This window comes from Catharus ustulatus, chromosome 13, assembly GCF_009819885.2.
Source record: "Catharus ustulatus isolate bCatUst1 chromosome 13, bCatUst1.pri.v2, whole genome shotgun sequence".
Classification (NCBI taxonomy): domain Eukaryota; kingdom Metazoa; phylum Chordata; class Aves; order Passeriformes; family Turdidae; genus Catharus; species Catharus ustulatus.
Window position 1 is genome coordinate 16,029,666 of NC_046233.1, and position 19,370 is coordinate 16,049,035.

At 42.1% G+C, this 19,370-nt stretch overlaps 1 protein-coding gene across 3 annotated transcripts in view; it reads right to left on the reverse strand.

Annotated features, from left to right (window-relative positions):
• The window catches only part of SFMBT1 (Scm like with four mbt domains 1), a 75,739-nt gene that overhangs the window by 10,762 nt on the left and 45,607 nt on the right, over positions 1–19,370 (reverse strand). For all 3 annotated transcript variants that reach the window (XM_033071568.1, XM_033071569.1, XM_033071567.1), the window contains exons 3-11: positions 13,626–13,720; positions 8,795–9,035; positions 8,337–8,425; positions 6,738–6,984; positions 5,957–6,054; positions 5,082–5,183; positions 4,118–4,268; positions 2,214–2,296; positions 234–360 (exon numbers count right to left, since the gene is read on the reverse strand). In XM_033071568.1, the coding sequence (XP_032927459.1) occupies positions 234–360; positions 2,214–2,296; positions 4,118–4,268; positions 5,082–5,183; positions 5,957–6,054; positions 6,738–6,984; positions 8,337–8,425; positions 8,795–9,035; positions 13,626–13,720 (1,233 nt within the window). The remainder of the gene's footprint in view (positions 1–233; positions 361–2,213; positions 2,297–4,117; positions 4,269–5,081; positions 5,184–5,956; positions 6,055–6,737; positions 6,985–8,336; positions 8,426–8,794; positions 9,036–13,625; positions 13,721–19,370) is intronic.

A 19,370-nucleotide genomic window follows, 5' to 3' on the forward strand; every position in this document is an offset into this window, starting at 1 on the left:
CACTGCAATGCACAAATGCCATTTTTGGTTTAAATAAGCAGTGCCAGCCAAGGCAAACTGGAAACAGACAATGCAAGTGGGTTTTGATTGTGATTTCATTGAGGAAACTGTGCCTTGTTGCCCATATTCTGCACACAGCGAGCTTCCTCCAAATATTCCTCAGGTTTGGGGATGGCACTACAAGCAAGTGTAGTGATGGGCAAGCGCTTCTCTCCTCCCCCAAGCCAGCTTACCCTCCAGCTGAAGCCAGAGGTACGAATCTTTTATCTTGGTGACTGTAGCAACACAAACTTCTTCAGGATCAACTGGGTTCACAGCCTCGAGTTTCATGTTCTCTTTAAATCCATGGTCAGAAGTTAACTAGGAAAAAGCCAGAATACTTCAGTAAGACAGCAGCTGTGTATCCAGGACAGGATAGGAATATCCATGAACAGGAGCAACACATAAAACCCTCAGTGCCTGAATAACACAGGAAGATACTCAAATACAGAGCAGATTTCAGATAATTAGCACGCTGAATACAGATAAGATATATTAGGAACTACAATGAATTTAAGTTAAAAAAGGGTCTACAGACTTAGCAAAGAATATTTGTCCTCAAATAAGGATGCTGAGGCTCACTGAAAGGATTGAGTGCACTCCCAGCAATCAGAAATTCTCTGCTGCTTGCCACCTGAGTGATAAGTCTGACAAATAGTCTGACCAGGTTCTCTATTCTATCATGTTAACTTGGAAATCCACTTTATGTATGCAAATAACATTCCTGCCTCATCTGAGTTCTGGCAGGCAGAATAGGAAGCTTTCTTTTCATTCTACATTTTTTGGATAAGTAGGGTCTTACTTTATTCACCAATATAGTTTGCATTTATATATAAAAAAAAATCCCTGAAACGTAAGAATAGGTATTTATCCAGCTCTGGAGCTCCTGAATTAAAGATAAGAAGTATCAGCCATAGAGAGGACTCTACTTCCCAGAGCCACTCTGCAATGTAATTACAGGATCAATACATTATGAATTCTGGAACTAGCCTACAGTGATCAACTCTTCTGAGAAAAGGGATAATAAATTCAGTGACCTGTTCTAAGATGCCACAGTTTACAAGACAGAACAAGGGCAACAAGAATTCATAGCCAGCAACACTCTCTTCAAAAGCTGGTAATTATTCATTCTAATTTCTCCCCCTAAGCACTGCAATATCCCAAGTATGGTAAATGGAACTGGAAAGCAAGTGTTAATAGTAGCCCTTTTCTGCTTGACAAGGTATTGTGCTTTGGGGGACAGCACTACAGTCACTGAACCAACAAAAGCCCAAAATCTTGCACGTCCTTCAGGCACTAGTTAATGTAAAATGATTATTTGGTACTAATTTAAGATGACTTTGTATTGATTAATACAATGGAATTAATTTTTCAAGCTGAAAGGATGGAAGATTGAAAGAGTACCCTGAGTAAATGAAAACAAGGTCTATTAAAAGGCCCTGTTTCCACAGTTACAGGAGTGCCAATGATTGATGCTGCTCTATGTCTCTTCCATGGACTCTTACACATCTCAATTTCACAAAACAAACATTTATTTTCAGTCTGCTTTATCACAACTGAAACATTTGGTCCACTGCTTCCCTATCTCAGAAGCTGGCATGCAGCCACTTGAGTTCACCCTCATTTATACTCTCTTATCTCTTCTGCTTCCTGAGGTAGCACAGGTAAGGTGTTAAGGTATTCAAATGTGTCCAGAGGAGGGCAACAAAGCTGGTGAAAGGGCTGGAAGGAATGTCCTGTGAGGAACAGCTCAGGACTCTGGGTTTGCCCAATTTGGAGGATGAGGAGTGACCTCATTGTTCCCCTCAGAGGTGGAGAGGGAGGTGCTGATCTCCAGTGACAGGATGTGTGGGAATGGTTCAGACTTGACACTGGGCAGCACTTCTTTACTGAGAGGGTGGTCAAACACCGCAATAGGCTTCCCAGAGAGGTGCTCAAAGCTCCATCCCTGTCAGTATTTGGACAACACCCTGAACAGCACACTTCAATTTTTGGTTAGCTCTCAAGAAGGTCAGGCATTGGACAGGATGACTGATCACTGCAGGCCCCTTCCAGAAGAAATATTCTATTCTACTTGGAAAGGCAATTAAAGTAAGAAACACACAAAGGGTTCCTGTCCCTGGAATCAGGAGTGTCACTGAGGCAGCAGAGATATTCCTGCAGGAGAGCCTTACCGAAGGGAAGCAGCTCTGGGGAGCTGCCTCAGCACCGCACTGCTTGAGGTAGTCAGCCCAGTCAAAGTCCTGCCCAGGGTAACCTAGGACAGCAAAGAGCCAAGGGTTAAACAGCTGAGACTCATTCAAACCCACCTGACAAAGAGCACTGAGATCTGTTTGGGTCACTCAGGTTTGAGAGCTGACTTAGGGCTTCAGGGAGCCACGGGAGGTCAGACCACTCCAACCTGAATCATGAATCTGCCAAGCACACAAGGGCAGCAACTGAAACCTGGGAAAGCAGTTTCACCCTTTTCACAGAGTGCAGATGAAACTCAGGAAAAATTTCTGCAACTGCTGTTGCGTCAGCTCTGAAATTATTTTTTTAAAACAGAGCACTCAAAATGTGCACAGTATCAACATACTAGTCTCTCAAAGACATATTAAATACTTAGTCATTAAAGAGAGCAGTAAGATGTGCCAAGAGCCCCATCAAGTCTGATAGCAGCTGTAGATCTGCACACGTTTGAAGGGAAGTGTCTTAACAAGGAGTCCATCAGGAGACAGAGAATCCTTCCAAGAAAAATTTTGTTCTTCTTGGGGGAAATACTTGGCTTCCCTGTGATCTAACAAAAAGCAAATAACTGAAGGGAATGGGGCAAAAAAGTGTGCTGCTATGTCAGTTTGAGGCTGGCAGTAAATTAGCAAGGACACAGGTGCTGCACTTATTCCACTCCCCTTAAAGGGACACAGGTGACAACAATTTAAGAACAAAAATCAAACAAAAATCTAAACCCCGTGTAAGAGCATAGTATTAGCATGACAATCTGAAATTGTAGAGAGCCAAAGTTTCCTCCTGAGCCTCCTTTTCTCTAGGCACCCCCTGCTCTCTCAGCTGCTCCTCCCAGGACTGGGCTCCAGACCCTTCCCCAGCTCCATTCCCTTCCCTGGACCTGCCCCAGTCCTTCAATGTCTGTCCTGCAGTGAGAGGCCCAAAACTGAAGCCGGGGTTTCAGGAGTGACCTCATCAGTCCAACCTTAATCATTCTGTGACTCTTCTCCTCAGAAGGAGCTGAACCACAGAAGGACTTAATTATTCATTTTTCTCAGTTTCACCAGTGCTAGTAGGGCTCTTGAGATCTCACACAATTCAGAGTGTCCAGGAAGACGAGAACAGAAACTTAAAATCTTTGTCAGCTCCAGCCACATGCCTATAAAGTGAGATTTCACTTTTCACATGCAAAATTCTAGGAAATGTTGGTCAGGCAGAGCCACTTTTCACACCTTATCCAAGGAATGGCAGGAGACAAACATCCTATGGTCTCTACTCCTCTGATGAAAGGAGCAGCTAAAACAAAACAGTCTGAATTGTGAGGTGGAAAATAAGAGAGCAGAGGCCCAGGTTTCAGAGTACCATTGACATTTCAGTTTGAGAAAATGAATAAATATTTCAGCAGTGCAGGAACACTACCCTATTCCCTTGTATCCTGAAGCAATGTTTCAACAATCTGCAACAGTGCCTGATAGGCCATCGGTAAAAAAAAAAAAAAAAAAAGTTCATTAACTTCTGAGTGATAAGATAGCCTAAGAATATTATAAAATGTTTGATAACAATGATCCATTCTGATCAGAAGCAAAAATCCAATGCAAAGACTACAGGCTTCTGCTACCACGCTAATTAAGTCTGAAATCAACATTTCTTGCAGGCCAGCAACTCTCACTGCATTCATTCCAGTGTTCAGGTTGTTATCATGACCAGGATCCTCAGCCTCCCCCATCCTCCCAAATCCACACTGGGAAACTTCAGCTCCCCACACTGAAACCTCCTGATTTTCAGAAGTGGATGTTTGCTGTGCCACAGTTTAGGGCAGGAGCTGTGTGAGCAGAGGTGGGCAGCAGGAGCTGAGGAGGAGCTGCAGACACACCTGGGGGCGGGCTGAGGTGCAGCCCGTTCTTCAGGCTCCACTGCACCGGGAAGATGCCGGCGCTGCTGACGTGACAAACGTAGCGCTGGCTGGGCACGCGCTCGGCTCTCAGATCATCCATCTCCATCAGGAAATATTTGTCATTGTACACCTGCAGTCAGCCAAAAGAGAACCACGGGCTCTTGTGAGATGTGGATTCTGATAATTTTATTAAACAGTAACATTGACTGATGGAAACCCTTGAGGAAATACCGTGAGGGTTACAAAAAAACAAAGTTAAAACAATCTTTGGGATTCATAAACTCATCTGCATTGTCCAGAAACTTAAATATAAATAATAAAATTTAATGTCTGAGCACTTAAAAGACAAGGTGATCGAGTGCTTCAGGGAATTTTCTCATGAAAAATGCACAGAAATTAGCATTTGTAGTCTTCCTACTATTCTATAACAAACTGTGTCCCGGGATGGACTGTCACAAACAAACCCACTACACTCCTGAAATAAATAGAGGCAGGACAAGCAAATAGCAAGGAAAGTAGATCTGATCATGTTAGAGAGTTTTCATTTCAACTTTGAAATCCCTTGTTTGGAAATCAGGCCATCTAAATGTCATGTGTACACAGTAACAACATAACCTTCACAAAATCAGAACCCCAAAAAACCATCTTCAGATGGATACTCAGATTATGAGGGATTACACCCAATTTAAAAAAATCAGACAATTTTCACAATTTGATCTTTTGAGCTTGTATCTTTATGAAACTTTTCCCCTCCACTGAAATCCAATGGCTTCACCATCAGCAGCTGTTTTATCAGGCAGCCTGTCCCCTGGGGGAGACATACAAAACACTTTATTTGAAAACCAGCACAAGATTTTAAGATAACCAGAATTCCCTGAGCATTTAGGAGCAGAAGTAGCAGTAGAACTGAATCTTAGCAGGGCTGGTTGAAGAACCCTGGTACCTTGACAACTGTTGCAGGAGAGATAACAAACGGAGCCATTGGGTCCACAGCTTCCAGCTTCATGCCTTCAGAGAATGAGTGCACTCCAATCACAGGTTTATCCTGGAAAATGATGTGTGTTGCTGTAATTCCCTGCCCTCCTCCATCCAAAAAGAGATGCACCTCACATAAATCAACTGAAGAGGATGAGTTTTTAGGGAGTTTTTATCAGTTCATTCCAAGAAATCAACATGTCCCAGTACCAGCAACTTCTCTAAAGGGAAAGGCCAACTGAGACTGGGAGTTTTTGATGAGTTTTAGGAAATTGAGTCCCTGTGACTTCTTCCTCTGACACTCTCCACACAGAAGCAAGATTTGATAATACAGAGTGGTCTTGTAGGGCAATAGAAATGCTTTGAGGTTTTCCCTGTAACCTTTAGCACTCCTCACGCTAACTCTCCTCCAAATGAGAACTATACATGCCTCCATTTCAGTCTAACAGAAACCTGCAGAACAGGGCTCCTGCTCCAGAATTATCTATACCCTGCTCTGTACATGACCCAACAAATCCAAGAGTAACAGCACCTCTACTTCTATTTCTGGGTCCAAACAAAGTTGAGAAAAATGAACTAAGAACCTGAAGGACTAAAACATGTGAACCATGACAGCTAATGACTTGCATAACTGTGATGGGTGCATTGTCTAACTGACCAAGAATTTATACCAGTATCATTATTTTTTTCCTTGTAATTACACTTTTAAACCAGGGAGAGAAAGGAAATAAATTTTAAAAACCAACAAAACAAAACATGGAAAGAATTTTGGGTGACTGACCTCCCTGAATCACTTCTCAGGAATATAGCATTTCCATGGTATCAAACACAGCATCAAACTACCTTAAAAAGATCTGTAGGAACAGATGACTCCTCCTCCTCCTCTTTCACCTTCTTCAGGATCTCTTGCCAATCTGCTTCACTCCTCAAGGACCTAATGGCTTGAGGAAAAAGAGGGAAAGAGTGAGTAGTCATTTTTCTTCCTCTTTTCCCTCAGAAGACATAGCAATAAAGTTTGATTTGTGCCTCTCTAAACTGCCAAATTCTTTATCCCAAGGCTTCCCCTCATCAGGAAGCACGTTACATCTCTAGCAAGCTCATAAGCCATCCCTTTGTGTTTCTGCCACTTTTTGTCCCCCTCCTCTGATGGCTGCCCTGACATGGACATGCCTGAAAGCTGTGTCCACCTGCCCCAGCCTCTGCCTCCACTTCCACACACTTACTCCTTCTTTTAAGGGACATTTTCCTATTTTTAAACAGTATCTAAATCAGTCCAGCAGATTTGAGGGTCTCAACTGCAAAAGTTTCTGCTGAACAGTACTCCAAAACCGTAAGATTTCTTCCACCCCAGGAAAACAACCTACCAAAAATAACCAAATTGTGAAGGCATTCCCTTCCTCACTTCTTTGCACAAACAGGAGGAAAGTTTAGACAGGCAAAAGCATTTAGTAGTTTTAGAACAAGTGAATGAAAAATCTTGGAGGACTAATTGTACCCTCACCTACATTTTATTAGGTACAGGACTTGTCAGATCACAGGGATTTTGTGCACCAGAGCAATTCAGAGCACAGAAGCAGCAGCCTCTGCTGTGATCACCACATACAAGACCTGTGTTTTCAAGTACCTAAAGGTGGCTGCAGGCTGTATCCATGCTGAGCTGCCCAACCCACTTGGTGAAGGAAAGGGTCCAAATAGAAGAGCCACTGGTCAAATTCGTCCAAATCCTCCAGGCCTTCATATCTCAGCTTAAGTCTCCCACCAACATTTTCCACCACGGTGACTACCCAGGCTTCCAGGGAGTCCCGCATGTTCTGCAGCTCCAGTCGGGAGCCTGGTGCAATAAGATCCAGTGGATTTTTCCCTCTGTGAAGCTACAAGAAGAAATACAAATTGTGAGAAATTATGTTTATTGTTTTAAATTTCCAAGGTTTATTAAACCTTAGCAAAAAAACAACGAGAAAAATCAGCGGTAGGAGCACAAGACTAAACTGCCATCTCATCTGTGCTCACTACAGAATGGATGCTCTGCCTTTTATGCCCCTGGGCCCTCCCAAAGTCTTGCTGGTTAACCCCTTCTTTGCTGTCCATTGGTGGATATTACTTCCTCACATCTTGACTGGAGGTCAGGTGTAGTAACAACCCTCCCCAAATGCCCCCAACCCATCTCCTGACAGCAATACAAGGGGGAAGGGAAAGAGGACTATGGGAGGATATATTACAATAACACAATTATATATCCACAAAACTTGTCTTAACATACACACAATATTCATCCTTTAATTGTGAGAGCCACCATCACATTCGTCATCTATAACAGAAATTATTCTGTACAACAGAACAAAACAAATGTCATACTTCCACCTCTTTACACACATTCTGTCTGCATAAATAAAGTATGAACACAGAAGCACAGAAATCCATGTCCCTTCCTAACACAAGACAAGTGACAATGTTCAGAATCACTGGTGTTTGTGTCAGAGCTTCTGCACTGCCTGTAGACACAGTCACACATTTCACTTCAGTCCTCATTATCATTTCCAGAGACATTATCATTTATATATTCCAAGTTTGAAGGAAACATGTATAACCTCCCTCTAAAACTGAGTCATCCAGCATACAAAGATGACTAGACAGAAACATTCAGACAGAACTGTTAGCTGTAATGAAAGTGACAAAGGCATTTTCCAAAAACCATTATGTTCTGTATTTTACAACCAGACACTGACACAAGGTGCAGATATTGTTTTAAGTGCAGAGCAGGGGATAAAAATTTGGTTCTTCACTAGCAAAGATGCAATGTTTAAATGAAACAGTAACGTGACCATTAGTAAAAAATACCAAAACAGAACAATGCAAAGTGAAAGGAGTCAATTGAGAAAGGAGACAACATGAAAGTCAGATAAATAAAGCATTATTTTCTTAGAGTTGTATGGAGGAGGAACAGAATAGGGAGACTGAAACCTTAGGGAATTGAAAAAGATCTTTCTTTTGCCAGTATTAATGAACAACCCAAACCTGCAGCAAAAGATATGTTTCAGACAACACTATAAAAATTAAATACTGTAAATAAGAAACACTAGAGAGTGGAACTCTAGGGTCAACAGCATATTACAATGCTCCCTAAACTTAAAAAGGGAATTCAAATTCAATCCAAATAGGGTACCCTTAATGATGAAGGGCAAAGCCAAGACAAAAGCCAGCATGCAGCCCCTGCAGCACTTACCCCCTCCAGCAGGTTCGCAGGAGCACTGCAGGCCCCCTTCAGCACCCGCTGAAGGAACTCCTCCTGGTCAGGTATCCTGTCCTTGATACCTAAGCAAAGAGTCAAAGAGAAAGACTCTGATTTTTACTGCCAGATAATGATTATTCAGACAAGATGTTACCACAACCTTGTGCTGCCTAATTCAAGAGGATCTGCCACACACCGGTGACAACTTAAAGAAACAAAATAAAAAAAACACTTAAAGGAAATGTCAAAGCAGTAGATTTTGGTGGTGATGATTAAGGTAACCACAAATCTCTGTCATGGGATTTCAGGAAAACACAGCAGATAACCTCAGCTTGTCCCCACAGCAGCAGCAGCACCTGCACACCACCAGCTCCACAGGCTGCCTGCCCGGCTCGCACAGGAAAACAGCAGCCCCTGGTGCGCTCCCCTGCTTGTGCACACAGCACTGGTACCTTCAGGCACTTTGAGAATCCTGTTGTTCTGCTGACACCAGCCGATGGGGTGCAGGTCAGCAGTCAGGATGTCACACCAGAAGTCAGCCTTGCGGTCCTCGCCGTAGCCGTCGTAGCGCAGCAGCAGCAGCTGCCCGCACGTGGTGATGATGGTGGCAACCCAGTAGGTGTTCTGGTCAGACTTGACAGCCACTTCCAGCTTCATGCCAGGGGCAAAGCCATTCTGCAAACTGGTATCCACCTGAAGAGGAAGAAGAGCATCACAGCTGAGCGCCTCTCAGAAGCTTTGCTGAATAACAGAGGGAATGATTCAGGTAAGTTCATTAGCAAAAAAACTCAAGCCAAATGCCCCCCAGTCTCTTCAGAGAAACAGCTACATCACATCATAGGACACAAACTGGAATGCACACAGAATCATCATTAATGAAATCTTCTTTGCATTCCAGAGTATCATTTCACGTTTAAAGCAGTACTGTGCCATACATTTTTCTGCCCTGGACAATGCCTTCCCCCACCACTGAAAGGATTTCCCACTCACAGCTGAGCTGTCAACCTGAGCAAAACTAAAGGCCAAATTCAGCACTACAACTTGGACTTGTTCTGTTAAATTGTGTCATTCAAGGTCTTTGGACAAAAAGCCCATTTAAAGTATATACACATGCCTCAGGTAACAGTATCTGTCTCCTCCACCTTGCTCAGCTAAGAAGTCACAAACTGCACAAAGTGCAAAACAAGGATTTTTAATATCTCTATGCAAGAACCTAAATAATTCTATATGCAGCACTGTTACATAAATTGCATGGAACATAATCAGTCTGTATTCTTCATGCTTTGACAAGGAAAAAAGCACCAAACACTGGAGTGCTCTGTTTGTATGTGGTGTGCTGTGTGACTGCATAGGACTGAGTCACTGACATGGGAGACTTAAAAGAGAAGGCAATACCTTAGTTTCTCATATCCCTAACTTCTCCTAACTCAAATCCCTAACAATCCGAAAAGAGCAGATGGACCCTGTTCTGCTCTCTCTATAGAATGTTCTGATCTATGCTTAATTCCAGGACATCAGTCCTAATTAAAACTCTGACATGTCAATTCCCCATTCTCAATTGACTGTAAACTCGTGTTTTCTTTCTTTTTTAAGAGGTCCCAAGTTCCATTTTCTCTTTGAACAAACGGCAAGAAAGGCTTTCAGTATGATGCAGATGGAGCAGATATTTTCTGGGGTATTTATTCCCAGTTCTGTGCTGACAGTTCAGTAACTGCCATAGCTATTATAGTCTCATCAGCCAGCACATACTGGTTTGTTAAAAATAAAACTAAGAGAACTACACCAGAAAAGAAAGCATATGCCTGTGTTAACTGTTCATATCCTTCAGGTTAATACCCTTCACTTAGAGAAATCTCTTCTTAAAAACCTAATCAGCAGGACCCAATACCTGCAGGCATTCTGAAGTGGTATTATAGAGGGTGTCTCTTTAAAAAGACAGCTGTCTTGCTGCAGAAATATCCCCAACAACTTCATGTTCTGATTCCTGAGAGAAAAGCCTCGAGCTCAACACAGCATTTGAAGAATTGGGAAATCTGTGCTGCTCCCTATACCCCATCTTTCAACAGAGCCTCTCAGCAGGGAGAGGTTTCAGCCCAACCAGGAGCAGCAGGAGCAGTGTTCCCTGCACTCAGGTGCCTTTCCCTGGCTCTCCAGCCCAACCAGGAGCAGCAGGAGCAGGGTTCCTACATCCAGGTGCCTTTCCCTGGCTCGCCAGGAGCAGCAGGAGCCGGGTCCCTGCACCCAGGAGCCTTTTCCTGGCTCTCCAGCCCTGTCCCAGGAGCAGCAGGAGCCGCTGCCCACACCCCCTCCGGCAGCACCACTAGCCTGGGGGAGCACAACAAACTTTGGGGGCTCAGGGTCAGCCTGGTCAGCAGGGCACCCTGCAGAGCATCCAGAGCATCTCCTCTGGAGCAGGGGGTCAGAGGGGGCAGATGAGCTGTGAATCCCCAGCCTCCCATCAGGTGCTGTCCCCCAGTTTGTGCCACAGCACAAGCCAGACCCAGGGATGGACTCAGTTCAGGGGGAGATGATGATGATAAGGGACAGACAAAAAGGATTAAGAACATGCAAGAACACACACAGAGCAAATAAATACGTTCAGATGATGCTGAGCACCAGTTTGTTTTTCATGATTTATATGTGTTGTAAAGGGCAGAAAGGAATTTAAAAAGAGCATTCAGTTCTAGAGGAAGCACATTTAGACTTGGGGGGATAACAACACTGCATTCATTACAGCTCCAGGTTTTTGGGAAGTTCTTTTTCCTGCTACATGTTATGCCAAAGAGTCACTTTGATTTTGATATTGTTTAATTTTTAAAACACACTTAATTTGAGAAGTAGTTTACATTTTCCAATGTGTCTTACTCATAGCAAGGCAAAACTTTCAGAATTAATGTAAGCATACAAATATGGAAAGTCACTTCTTCCATCAGCAAGTCCAGAGCTTTGCTAACACAGGCTGTGCAATCATGGATTACATTTTCTTAACCTGACCATGCATTCTCCTACAACAGGTGTTAGGTATTTCTCACCCAAAAGCCATAATGTGAGCTACTACTTCAGTATTTAAAAAGAACCAAACTAAAACCATACAGTTCCATTTAAAAATGCATTTATATTCATTAATTTATCATATATGTTCATTTGCTTTTGTGCCAATACTATTCTTCAGCTCAGATTTTTCCACATTTTTTCTGAGAGTAAAAGCTTGTTAGCTCTCCTGACAGTGGATTATAAAAATACATCATGCCTGAAGTCAAGAAACTGGGGCCATGAATTTGTGGAGGGAGCACAATGACCAGCACAGGCACACCAGTGGTGCCTGCACTGAAAATCACTCACCTGATGTATCCTGGAATCACACAAACCTTGCCTCAGTGCTCAGTCACAAAGACAGCCTGGCACTCTCCACTGGGAGGCAGTGAGGCTCTCTACTCCACCTTTTCCAACACATTACCTTCCAAGGGACCAGAAACCCCAGCATGTGACCTTGCACTCCTGCATTTCTATTAACAGCAAGGCTCTGATATAAATACACTCCTCCCTCTGCCTGTCAATTCAGCGTCAGCAATAACTTCTCAGAATTTTATGCCAAGCTTATTACAGAGAACAGCAATTTGTCTCTGGACAAATTCTAAGGAGCTCACTTAGTTCCATTCTGAACATTTCCATACTCACTGATGACCTCCTTGCAGAGGTCCAGGGTCCCTGAGCTCCCCAGGGCTCTGCCCACACCTCTTCACCAAACCCCTCTCCATCACAATGTCACCTCACCAGCAAAACTGCACTGTGCTCCTCACAGCTAGGGATTAATAACAATTCAAAATGTGGAGGTTTATTAAATAAATTTTTAAATACCTAATTGCATTTTTATAAACCATGGTCACAGCCACCAGACCTCAGACTCAACACAGCTGAGCTGCTGCAGGTGCAGTGAGTTTTTCAAAGTGTGTCTCCTGCTAATTAACAAAATCCAGCTACAATATTAATTCAGTTGGCAACTGCTGTAAAGCTGGCACTACAATTCATTGTACAGTGCCCAAGCTATGATAGCAGGCCTCTAACAGAGATCCAGTGAGGAAAACCACACCAGAAGAGACAGACCATTCCTTGTATTACTGCAAAATGCCACTGCTCTGGTTCCCTGCTGTGCCCTCAGTGTGAGCTGCATGGACACCAGCACTCTAAGATGGTTCTTGCTACACCCTCAGTACACCAGGAAAAATAAAGTAAGCACAGTCCCCTTCAGAAATGAGACACCTGAATTTTTATTTGAACAAAAAACTTACAATTACATCCCAGTGTTCTAACAGCCTCTGTGAAGTCTGTAACTTCTGTGCATCTTTACTACTAACACTACTGACTGACATAATATAACAGATTATTTAATAGTTTTCATTTCTCCACGTTTCCCTTGGACTCAAAATGCTTTGTGATCCTTCACAAACAGACCTCAGTCTGTTTTACTGCTGATTTAAGTTTCCTCATACTGAAAGCCATGGCATTGGACCCTGAGCACCACAGGGTGTCTTCCAAGCAATGTGTCACACACATTCACCAGTCTGGCAGTCTGGAAGGTGCTTTAATTGCTGGAAGAGAACCAGTGGGTTTGGACACCAGCTCTGTGCAGCTCACCTTCACTGAGCACCCTGTACAAGAAGGCAGATTTCACATTCACATCTCCCCCAATGGGACAGTGCTTTCCAGGACTTTAACAGCAAACATTTAAGATCTCCAAGGGCAAAGACAAGGGCTTATCAAGACTTCATCCTATTCGGTAAGCCTGTGATAAACAATTATCCTAATCAGTTTTCTAACTACTACAGTCAGGTGTTTGGCAGAGCTGTTATTTTCTCCTTGCTTCCTTGAGGTCTGCTATTAAAGCCTTCAGAGTACATTTGACTTCTGCTGTTCAAGAACTATTCTGCCACCAGCTTCCTAAAGCTACTCCTCCATAGCAGTTGTCCAGGAGCAATCACCAAAAGAAGAAAGAGAGTGGATATTTTGAGCCTCTTGAGAAAAATCAAGCTAATCTTCTGGTGCAGAAAAGACCTTAACTCCTTAGATTTCAGCACTTGTAGGTGGGGTTACCCTGTGCTACGTACAGAGAGGAAGACAATAAACAACAATAGAAAGGTTAAACTCTGCATTTTTCTATAAAAAACACGATTCTAGTTAGTCTTCCAAATTTGAGAGCAGCAACTCATTGAAAGAAGCCCTAAACACTCAGTGTTATCAAAGAAACAATGCAGATGCCAAGCACACACCCACTCCCTCACTCACATGTTTAAAAGATCCATGGGGCGCTGCAGTTGCTCCTGTGTCTTCTAGATACTCATCCCAGTTGAATTCCATTTCTTCCACACTGGAACCAGCATCTGGAAGAGAAGTCAAACACTGCTAATTCAGTAGCTTTAGGCTACTACAAACCACAGCATAACCTACTTCAATTCCAAATGGCTGAGTGCAGAAGTGTGCAGTGAACACATTTAAAAAAATGGGCAACACTACTTGGCCTGTCGTTGCCTGTGAAGAGCACTTCTAAGCTGGACTTGTCTGGAAAACAGTGAAATCCTGAGGATTTTGGTTTAGCACAAATTTGCCTACAATTTGTCAGAGGGAAATGTAGGCGGAAGAGCCCTGTATTTGTATCAACAAATGAGAGAGACACAGAACTCCAGGTACACTGGACTGTTGGTGCTTTAAATTAAAAACCACCCAGGAAAGAGCAATACTACTAGTAAGAGATTTAAAAAGAAAGTCTAAAAAAACCTTTGAAATAAGACTGGTTTTTTTTTAAAGTTAGATAGTATGCATTTAGCTGTTCTAAAACATGAAAAGCAAAGAAAAATTCAGGGTAGTTCTAAAGAAAACTATTTCAGACATAACTGAAATAAAGTCTACTCGGTCACTTAAAAAACCCAGCTCATAAGGTGCAATAGCTTCTTTAGCTTCTTCATCATGGGACGCCTTTAAAGCAGAAATGTGCTAAAACCACTCAAACCACAGTTCAAGGCTCACTCAGGCTGTTAGGGAAGCAAGCACCTGAACAAGCCACACTAAATTTTCTATTATTATTGTGAATTCTGTACCCCAGCCCTGGTCTCTCCTTCAGTTCTGGTTTGGCCTCTTCCCTGCTCCTCTCTCATTCCCATTTTCTCCAACATGTACCCACTTTGCTAAAAAGACACCAAAACAGCACAGGGTGGATTTCAGGCTCCCTATTGAGACATTTTCCCTGCAGGAACACAGTGGGATGGCCAGGGAGCATCCCAGCCCATGCAAGCAGCATTTTAAATCTCAACACACGAGGTCCAGGCTCAGCAGTAAAACAGGGGGGCAGTGCCAGCACACAAGGGCAGGGCTCTCTTTCTCACCTTGATTCCACCATCTGCACCATAGCTGTCTTTATGAAAGAACACGGGAGCTTCCCCCATCTCTGGACAGGAAACCTGACACCTTGATTTATATTTGTAAACAGAGAAATCTCTCTGTATCACAAGCCCAAGGAGAGCTCAGCAAAGGTTACAGGTATTTCCCACATCCCTGCCTTTCCTAGGACAGATGGGAACTGATCTTGCATAGGAAACATTATAAATTAAAAAACAAAATGAATGAATTTCTACCACATGCCCTTATCAGACCCCTGGACAGGCTAACCAGCTAAGTGAGCTCTGGGACAATTCCCAGTCCTCCAATAGAAAGGAGCAAATTTTTGTCCAAAAGTCTGAGATAGATTAAATAGACTAAAAACCTTCAAGTCTTAATAGGTTTATTTTATCTTCAGACTGATGGTTAAGCTCATCCTTGACTTTTCATTGTGACTCTAGGAGTTATCACTTCCCAAAAATTAAAAATGTATATTCAGTTAACTGTTGTTTGCTGATGGCATTATCTATTTTAAAAGAGGCTCTTATCTCTCCAGAACCCAACTTTGTTTTTAACCAACCACAGTTGGTTATTTTGGCTTTTCATAAGCCCAAGAGCTCAAAAGATTCAGAGCTTGAATATCACCATCATTTTTAAGGGATAATTTTTAACTTACTGAAGAAATGACCTGGAGAAATAAATAAGGAGTTTTATTTAGAATTTTTTTAAGGGAATAAAAGGTTAAGACACAGACCACAGTTGTTTGCAAATTAGGGTAGAGCTGATCAAAGCTTTGGCTGCAAGCCATTCTAAGAAAAACAATTTCATTGCAAAATGTTGTTAAAATAGATTAAGATTTCTCAACTCATTTAAACAGAATTTTAGTTTTATATGACCATAAAAACACTGAAGTTCACAGCTCCAGAACCAAAAGGGAACAAACACCAGCTCTGGTCAGTCAGACCCAGGAGCAAATTCTAATTTTCCTCCCACCCAAAGAAAACCATCTCACACTTCCCATCAAAAATCACCCTGCAGCAACAACCCCACTCCCCTGCAGTCCCAAAAAGCAGGTCCTGCATGGTGTGATATTGGTTTTAAATATTTTTTTTCTTGTTGCCAGGGTTGGGATTAGAGGTATGAGAGATGCAATTTTGTGTTTGGACGCAGATGTTTATTAATTTTTATTTATGTTACAGTGACTGCTAGAGCACCTCTAGCTAACAAGCTAAAAATGGCAAAATGGTGATGTATTTTGTCTGTTATAAGGTTTTTAAGGCTTAATTGTCCAATTAGGAATTAACAATTAAATTATTTTTACTTTTGACTTAATGACCAAACACTTGTGACCTGCAGGGTGGCATTTTTTATTTAATTAAAAATACTACTTACACCTATGAAAAAGGTGAAGAAAGCAAGCAACTTCTGCTCTAAATCTTCCATCTTGCCTTCTACTTATTACTATACTCCAAAACTCTAAATTCCAAATCCTTGACCGTGCAATATGACACACTTTTATCCCAACTACACACTAGCAATTCTAGTTCTATCATTCAATTCTGGAAGCTTTCTCCAAGCTCTCACATCAAAAGCAGTGCTCTGTTGAGGCTCAGTGCCTGACAGCACAGATGTGGGAACCCAGGACATCCCTCTGGCTTCCCTGGATGGTTTGAGACCAAGGCAGGGGCTCAGGAACCTTGGCACAGTGCCCAGAACCCCTGTGCCTTGGATTTCTCTCCCTGGGAAAAAGGTTGCTCTGTACTGCACAGCACCCACAGCTCATCAGCACAGCCAAAAGCTCACTAGAAACACATTTTTTCATAGGAAAAACAAATAAAACCCTCCAACAAACAAAACAAACAAATCAAACCACCAAACAAACAAAAAAAACCTACAACCCCCCCCCCCAACCATCCCTCCCCCCATTAAAAAAAAACCACCAAAAACAAAACAAACCAAAATTAAACAAAAAAACCCAAACCATAAATCCCTATCCAACACTCATGGCAAATTTAATACTCTTACTGTTTTCTTTTAGGGAGCTTCCTTCAGTCAGAGGGATTTTTAAAAACTTCTGCAAAAAGCACCCACAACTTTTTCTGTTCATTCATTCACAAAAGCTGAACTCAGCTCGTGTTTACACTTCATAAACATTTTACAGTTGAGGTGATCAGCCTCTCACTTCCATCACTGAGCACAGAGCTGGGGAATTTTCCTCCCTTTCAGAGGCTGATCCAGCTGAGGGCTGTATTTAGCTATGGTTTGAACCATCCTGTTTGCTGCTTCTCACAAACCTGCCACAGCACCCCAGGTTATTTAGCACAGCTCCTTCTGGAGTAATGTGGAATAGGAAAAGTTCACAGAACAAAGCTGCAAGCAAAAATGCTGTTTGAGGATTCATAGTGAGAGCAGTAAATTAGCTTTTTAATTGTGGCATGTGGTAGGACTACATAAACAAAAAAAAAACCAAAATAAGTCTCTTTTTTTTAACATCTGAATGCAGAAGCACTCCAAAAGTGCAGCCAAGTTCAGAATGTTCAATAAAACCTCAGACATTTACAGCAGAGGTTCTTGATACTGTGAGAAAGCTTGCAAATCAGGGTGACAGATGACAACAAGCTAAACCACATTTAATGCATTTGATTCCAAAGCACAATTTATTTATCTAATGCTGCATGAGTGTACATATTTATGCTCTCTCTTTCTCCCCATATCCTTAATTGCTACAAGCCCTAAATGAATTCAGTTTTTTACTATGTGGAAACTTATTTCTCTGTATTAGACAGGATGACAGAGCAGCACCTTAGCCAAGAGCCAAAGCACAACTTTGGCAAAGGCAGGGGAAGAAACCTGACAATTCCCATCTCTCTGGCCTTGCCATGCAACCAGTTTGTGCCAGAAAAACTTTCAAATCAAGTGTCCTACAGAGGTTCTGTAGAAAATATCCATCCTTTTTGGAGGTAAGAAAATTCTCTGTTAGAATATCTGCGGTTTTCTAGGCAGGTGCATCATTTCCCATTTGTCATTATTTCTATTGGCATTATTGGGAATACTCACTCTTTCTGAATTCTATCACAAATTACATTCTGCTGCTCTCTGATATATACAGGTAGAGAAATAATATGAAATTATACCACTTGGACTGGAGAATGTAGTGAAATATTAAGGAAGTTAGCCCTCAAAAATATCTGAAATGGAAACAGTCTACACTAGGCTGTTCTCATCTTTGGATTTGAGCTAAATTCTCACTGCAAATAACTTTCATGCATCTTTAATGTGATTTAGTTGAAGACTGTCACATTGGACATTTAAGTACATCACAACTGAAGGTCTTGCAGACTTCAGTAAGGCTAACCCAAAGGTTTCTCACCCTGAAATGTAGATATAGTTCAATCTGATTTTAATAACAGTTAATCTTTTTCATATCCACCAGCTGCAAGGCCATGAATAAATAAAGACAGGTTGGAATTTCAGGAGCTGAAAAAGACTGTGACAAGAATAAAAGTTGTCTTTTCCCCTCATAGTGCAGGGCAGCACCACAACCAACAACCCTGAGCTCTCTCTGGGTTCTTGGAGCCAAAGAGCCTGGATGTAAAACCAGAAAAATAGAGGAGAATCTCCAAAAGCTGCTGCAAATTATTAAGTGGAAGAAAATTACACCAGTCAAAGAATATGAAGGCAATGTTCCAGCAGTGGCTTGGACTGGTGTATCTCAAAAGCACTTCAGAAAACAATATTAGAGGGCACAACAAAACCAATGTGCTTATGCTTACACAGACACTTGCTGGGAACTACCTGTGAATGCAAGTAAAGCTCTCATCATTTATTGTTTGCTCTTCAGAGCCTCCTGCACTCAAACCTAGCACAAAAGGATGCTCAGGGAAATAGCTGCTGAGTAATTTCAAACCAGTATCAAACCTTTCCTTAGTATTCAAAAGCACACAGTGAGAGAGGACTCTGTGACCTGCTACTTTTTGAGGGAGATGGAAAAATGTCAATAAAGGTTTTAAGACCAAGGGATGTGCTATCACAGCCTGGGGACACACCACTGCTGACCAGATAAACAACCCCTCACTCTTCTTGTCCCTGCCTTACACTCTGTGACAGAAGCCTGCACTTTCCACTAGGTAAGAAAAAAGTATTTGCATGTGCAGGAGAAATTCTACATCCACATCCATGATGCCTTTTCCTGATTATTTGAGAAGGTAACATTGACTTGCTATCACTAACTTGACTGGCTTGCTGTCATTAAAAATCAAAAAGCATATTTCAGCACCATAAAGTAGATGACAGCATTCTCCTAAAAAGCACTACAGATTAAAAATATGTTTAACGTTTCTTCAACAATAATGAGATTTCCACCAAGTATAGGTATAAAAATTACCAATGGTGAACTGCCCTATGAGAAGAGCAGTTTGTTGGACAAATACCAGAGGAAAGTAATACTCAGATAAAATCTTGATCCAATTGTTTACACTGATAATTACAAATTAAAATTTGCTTTATATAAACTGTAACAGGTAGGAACCTCCTCAAGGAAAGGGACAAGCCATGGCAGGCAAGACAGAGAAAATGGATGATCCCTACCCCCACAATTCCAGAACCATTTCAGAAAGCTGTTAGCATACCCAGCCATCCCAGACTAACACTCTTCCTGGC